Consider the following 5,952-nt stretch of genomic DNA (forward strand, 5'->3'; position numbering starts at 1 on the left):
AGACGGGGAACCCCAGCTGGGATGCGCTGACCCCACCCTCCACAAAGGGCTGACCCCAGGGACACAGTCCGCCTGCAGGGACACCCTGTGGGGCCCTGCTTCTCAGCCCTGGCTCTTCGCTGGACCCTCCGCAGCCATGCCAGCCGACGCTGAGCTGAGCCTCCCTAAAGGGTTCGCACCCTCCCCCCGCCTCCGCCAGGGAAACATGTCTGCAGAGAGGGAGGAGAGGAGGGCTTGGTTCCTTGGTTGTGCTTTCACTTCTAAAATATCCTTTTTCTTTTTTCTATGAACAGTTTAATGAGGAGTTGAACAAAAGACAGAAAAAATAACATTCTGATTGCTTTTTTTTTTTTTTAAGAGGCAGGTTTTTCTTGAGACTTTCATACAAGGCAATGGGTGAGTAAGGCTAAACTCCTAAAGAAAACACGTACTGATGATGGAGCAGAAAAAGGCACTTCTCCAAAAACCTGCTGGTTACCAGCCTGTCAGCCTCTCGGGGGCTACTTGCTCTGCTTTCTTCTGGAAACAGGTCCATTCAGACCTAAGCCCTGCTGCCCTCGAGGCCAGGAGGACTGGGACGGCCGAGTGTTCTGAGCATTGGTGCATGGAGCAGGCGCTGCGCACAAAGTGAGGCGGGCTTGGTGGTGGGTCCGCATGTGGGGCGCAGGCAGCCAGGGCCACCACCCCAGCGGGGAGCTGCACTCACTCTCCCTGGAGGGACATGTGATCCAGCAGGTGGACTGGGACCAGGCCTCTGTGGCCACCCGACTCCCCATAGTAGAATCCCTTGTCATCCACAGGCCCATAGACAGTGACCACATCCCCCACCCTCAGCGATAGCTTGCCCTTCACCAGGCCCCCTGCCGGCCCATCCCTGGGGTCATAGTCCAGAGCCACCACCATGGTCTTTGGAGTCCACAGTGAGGGCCTTCTGGGGCTCCCCTGCGGCAGGGCAAAGGAGCCCTGGGGGCCTCCAAGCCCCCCAAAGTCATCGAGGTGGGCCACGGAGGGCAGGTACCCTTGCCCCGGCAAATGCCACCTCCCACCAGTCAACTCCGTGCCCGTGTCCACCTTGTCCACCAGGTGCCCGGGGATGTTGCCCACTTGCCCATCGTGTTCACCACGATAGAAGCCGTGGGTGTCCTGAGAGCCCCACGCTCTCAGCAACTGCCCTTTCCAGAAGGCCAGCTCCTCCTCTGCAGCCTCGGGGGTGGCAGACATCACCAGGGGGATGCAATCAGAGAGGGCCCCAAAGACCTTGGCTGGAGGGTCCACCCTTGTTCCCAGCGGTGGGGCGCCACCCCTGGACATCCTGATGACCCTGCTGGATGGAGCGGGACACAGCGCCAAGCCGGGCTCCTGGAACCAGCCCTCTCTGTTGCCCCCCAGAGCCTGGCCTGGCCCGCTCTGTCTCCTGAGCTCCTTCCTCTGCTCTTGCCCCTCTGTGCCCCACAGACCGAAGCGCCCTGCCTCCTCCTGCAGAATGTCACAGAAGTCAGACACGTATCGCTGGCTGATGCCCAGCTGCGGAGGGGTGAATCCTGGGGCATCTTGCTTTTGTCTGAGGACCTTCTCAAGGGCAGCCTTCTCCTGACACGGCTCTTTCCTGGGTCCACACTCAGGGGACGGACAGATGACTCCCGCAGCAGGGCTTTGGCTGGTGCCCACGTGCCGGTTCTGGTTCTCTTCCCCCCGAGACTGGCCCCGGGGCAGAGGTGGCCTGTGGTTCCGGGGACTCTTCTGGAAGAGCTGGTCCTTTCTGGAGAGCTCCCGGGCCTCTGTGGGCCTCTGGGCTTGGCTGCCTGACCCTGCACTTGGAAATTCTCCGTCTGAACTCAGTCTGGGCGTTGGGGACTGCCTCCTTGGGGGTTCTCCAGGGAATGCTTCTAGAAACGTGGCCTGGGGCTCCCCACAGCTTCCAGGGCTGTGGGGACTGGCCTTGGCCCTCGGGGGAGCCAGCACCAGCCTCTGAGGGCAGATGGGGAAGGTCACTCTGCCGGTGGACAGGTCCCCACAGGTGCAGCTAAAGGGAGACATCTCTGGCAATCGGAGACAGGTGACGCAGTTGTGAGGGATCTGAGCCGGCACCGAATCCAGGGATTCTCCACAGAACGACATGGTTCTCACCGAGATCTTCTGGCACATCGGTGGCAGCTGGAGCTGGGAAAATTCCAACAGGATGCTCCCGGCGGTGGCATCGGCCACCTCTGCCACCTTGAGCCCGTCGGCATACACAGCATAGCCGGTGACCTGAACTCCGTTGGAGGACCCAGCTGAGTCGATGGTCACGGGGAGCCAGCTGACCACCAGGAGGCCCGGTGAGGCGTGGCGCTCCACCAGTACGTCCAGCGGAGGGTCAGGGGGGCCCGCCAAGGGTGTGTTGAAGGTGATGGTGGAGGACATTGTTTCCCAGCGCACCGGCAGCGAGTCCCACGGTGGGTGCACCTCCACCCTCGCCTGGTACCTCGTGCCAGGATGCAGGTGGTGGAAGGTGTAGCAGCTCACGCCCGCTAGGGTCAGGGCACGCTCCAGGTCATCCAGGTACACCATGTGGGGGTGGCTGCTGCCAACCCAGGTGATCTCAGCCGACGTGGCTGTAACGCTCTTCAGGTAAAGTTGCGTAGGGGCCACACAAAAGACACTGTTGGTCCCCAGAAGAGGTCTGGAGAAGCCCCGCTTGCCCATGCTCTGCTGAGAGCCCAGCCGGCCGTCTCCCATCTTGGCATCTGAGATTTCTATTGCCACTTTGGTCTTGGAGCCCACCCTCACCGTTGTCACGTGTGGCCCCCTGTCCACTGTCCCCTGGGCTTTCCCAGGTACTAAGCTGTGACCAGTGTCTTCCTTCGAAGCTTTGCCCTGCCCAGCCGGGAGTCGAGTGGGGCCAAGGTCAGGGAACTCATGGGGCAGGCAGCCCAGGACGTCACTATCTGGAATCTGCTCCACCAGGTTGGACGGCACCAGCCCCTGCCGGCCGTCCTCAAGTTCCCCTTTGTAGAAGCCGTCCTCATCCATGTCCCCAAAGACATACACGTAATCCCCAGCCGTGAGCAGCAGCTCGCTCTCGGGGTGCTCGTTGGGCCCTTCAAATGGGTTGTAGCTATACCGAGCCAGGAAGACCTTGAGCTTGGGGGTGGTGGGGGCCTCCGAACCCCCCACTTCCAGGGTCGAGGACACGCTATAGGGCTCCAGATCCTCCACCTCGCTGGCTGTGTCCACATCCAGAGTAGGGCAGGATGGCACAGGGGCCCACATGGACTCCACCTCAGAGGAGGAGTTCGACTGGGAGCTGGTTTTCTTGGCCTGGGGCGTGGAGTCCAGAGGTTGGCTGCTTGGGACTCTGTCTGGCACTTTGGGGGCACTGGCTGCCTCCCCGCGGGCAACTGGGTTCTCCAGCAGGGAGTCTTCCTTCTTCTCTGGTTTGGCTCTGCTAGGCTGAGACGATGCTTGGTCCTCAGGCCCTAGCTGCAACTTGGTTCTTCCACTGCTTCTCACTTGGGACTCTGGGGCTGGCGGGGCCTCGCGGGGTTCCTGGGGAGGGTGACCAGGCTGATACTGCAGTGCCCGCATCTCCTCCCAGGCCGTCTGGATATCACACAGGGCCTTCTGCTGGTCGTGCTGCAGCTGTTGCTGCCTGTCCTGCCCTCGTGCCGCCTGCTGCAACAGCTGCCCCGCCAGCAAGCCGGTGGTGTTGTGCTCCTGGCACGCGAGGCCCAGCTGCCCGCGCACGTCTTTGTTCTCGTCCGCCACCTTTCCCGTCCAGTCGGCCTGGGCCTGCAGCCGCGCGTTCTCCTTCGCCAGCCAGGCGCCCTCGCGGAGCGCCGCCTGCAGCCTCGCCTCGGCCTCCTCGCCGCGTCGCCGCGCCGCCGCCGCCTGCGCGCCCAGCTCCTCGCACTCTCGCCGCTGCGCGCTCAGCTCGCGCTCCAGCGCCTGTACTTGGCTCCGCGCCTCCTCGCATGGAGCGCTCTGGCCGCCCACCTCCGCCCAGGCGCTGCTGGTGGCCTGCTGCAGGGTCAACTGCCTCTGCAGGCGCAGCACCTCCCGCTGGGACTCGCGTTGCAGCCGGTCCAGGTCGCTGACGTTGAGCCACTGGGCGCAGGCGGCGCCCCCCACAGCGAGCGGGGCGCTGCTGAGGCCCGAAGCGATGCGCGCCTGCAGTAGGTGGCACTCCTGCCGCAGCTCTTCGATCTGCTTGTCCTTGGCCAGCAGCACGCTAGCCTGCTCCGACAAGTCCCGTGCACGCTGGCGGGCGAAGGCCTGGCACAGCTCCAGGCCCGCGCGGTTCTCGCCGGGCACAGGCGCGCTCACAGCACGCTGGTTGGTCTCCTGCAGCTTGCGGGCCCGGTCCTCCAGGCGCCGCGCGAGGCCGGTCAGCTCGGCGTGCTTCACCTTGAGCCGCTTCACCTTCTCGTCCTCCTTGTCGGAGAAGCCCGCGCGCCGCAGCTGCAAGTTCTCTTCGCGCAGGCCGGAGCAGCGGCGCGCCAGCACCTGCAGAGCCTTGGACAGCTCCGAGTTCTGCTTCAGCAGCTCGCGGTAGTCCGGGCCCGGCGGCAGGGGGTTCAGGGCTTCGCAGGGCTGACTCCCGGACTCTTCCCCTCCTCGCGGGTCGCTAGGTCTCCTGCGCTCCGATAGTGGCGGCGGGGGGCTCAGGGGCCCTGGGATGGAGGCGTCTGGAGAGGAGGATTCGGGGGCCTTGGGGCGACTCAGGGTGCTGTTGAGCGAGAGGGAACGCGCTGGTGCCAAGGAATCGAGGGAGCTGGCGCGCGCGGGGAGCACGCTGTCCGGGGAGTTGGAGCACGCTGCGGGCACCCGGTCGAGGGAGCGGGAGCGCGCGCGGGCGCCCGCGCTCAGGCCGTCAAGGGGTTCTAGTCGACATGAGGACTTGTCGGCGGCCTCGGGGGGTAGCTCTTCTGAAGAATGCGCGGCCTGGGGGTCGGGGGTGCCGGACAAGGCGGGGTGCCAGCGGAAGTGCTCCAGAATGTACTTGAGGAAGAGCTGGCGCTCCACGTCGAGTGCCGCCTGCAGGTGGCGGATGCGCGAGGCCTGCTCTCCGTCCGTTTCCCAGCGGAGCTGCGCCAGCACTTCCTGCAGGCGACAGCGGCACTGCGCTGCGGCGTCTTCGGGCGCCCCCGCGCGGCCGCAGTAGCCGCGGTTCACCAGCTCCTCTGCCAGCTGGCGCTGCAGCTCCCGAGCCTCGCGCACCACGCCATCGCGCTCGCGGTGCAGCAGCTGCTGCAGCTGTCGCATCTCGGCCTCCTTCCAGCGCAGCAGCTGCCGGATCTCGGCTTCGCGCTCCCGCAGCAGCTCCTCCTGCAGCTGCCGCAGCTCCCGGCTGCGCTGCGCCTCCCACTTGGAGCGCAGGTGATCAACCAGCTGTTGCCGCTCCTGCTCGGCCTCCTCCCGCAGCTGCCGCGCTTGGGCAGCGAAGTGCCGCCGCTCCTCCCGCCCGCGCGTCCGCTCCGCCTCCAGCTCGGCACGCAGCTTCTCCAGCTCCCGCCTCTGCTCCTCCAGCGCCGCCGCCGCTGGGCCCGGAGTAGCCGGCTTCTTGGGTGTCACGCAGCCGCCGCCAGAAGGGCTGGGCGAGTCCTTGGTCATGGTGGTCGCGGCCGGGCAAGACGCCTGACCTCGCCTGGCCCAGGCCGCCGCTCGCCAACGGCCGCTGCCCTGGCCGCGGCCAACCGTCCCGCGCGCCGCTTCCGGGGTCCCTGAGGGTTCCGCGCGCCCCTTCCGCCTCTGGGCACGTTCTCCCACCCTCTGCAGTGGGTGCGGCTAGCCCGTGCTCCTCTCCCGGCTGCTTATGTTGGCGCTGGGCTCTAGACACCCAGGCTGGACACAGCCCCTGTCCCAGGATGCCCACGAATCTCGCTGGCCCCAGGCCTCTCCCTGATCCTGGCACCATATCCCTTACGACCCACCCCGGCCCTCTTCCAGGCACTGGACAATCCCTTTCAGGCC

At 65.5% G+C, this 5,952-nt stretch overlaps 1 protein-coding gene across 1 annotated transcript; it reads right to left on the reverse strand.

Annotated features, from left to right (window-relative positions):
- Positions 1-474: 474 nt before the first annotated feature.
- LOC102995006 (RIMS-binding protein 3A-like) lies at positions 475-5,592 on the reverse strand. Its single transcript, XM_007130649.3, is given in 1 exon segment — positions 475-5,592. A coding segment is annotated over 1 exon segment (5,118 nt).
- Positions 5,593-5,952: the final 360 nt, after the last annotated feature.

The sequence above is a fragment of the Physeter macrocephalus genome, unplaced genomic scaffold, assembly GCF_002837175.3.
Source record: "Physeter macrocephalus isolate SW-GA unplaced genomic scaffold, ASM283717v5 random_1089, whole genome shotgun sequence".
Lineage (NCBI taxonomy): Eukaryota > Metazoa > Chordata > Mammalia > Artiodactyla > Physeteridae > Physeter > Physeter macrocephalus.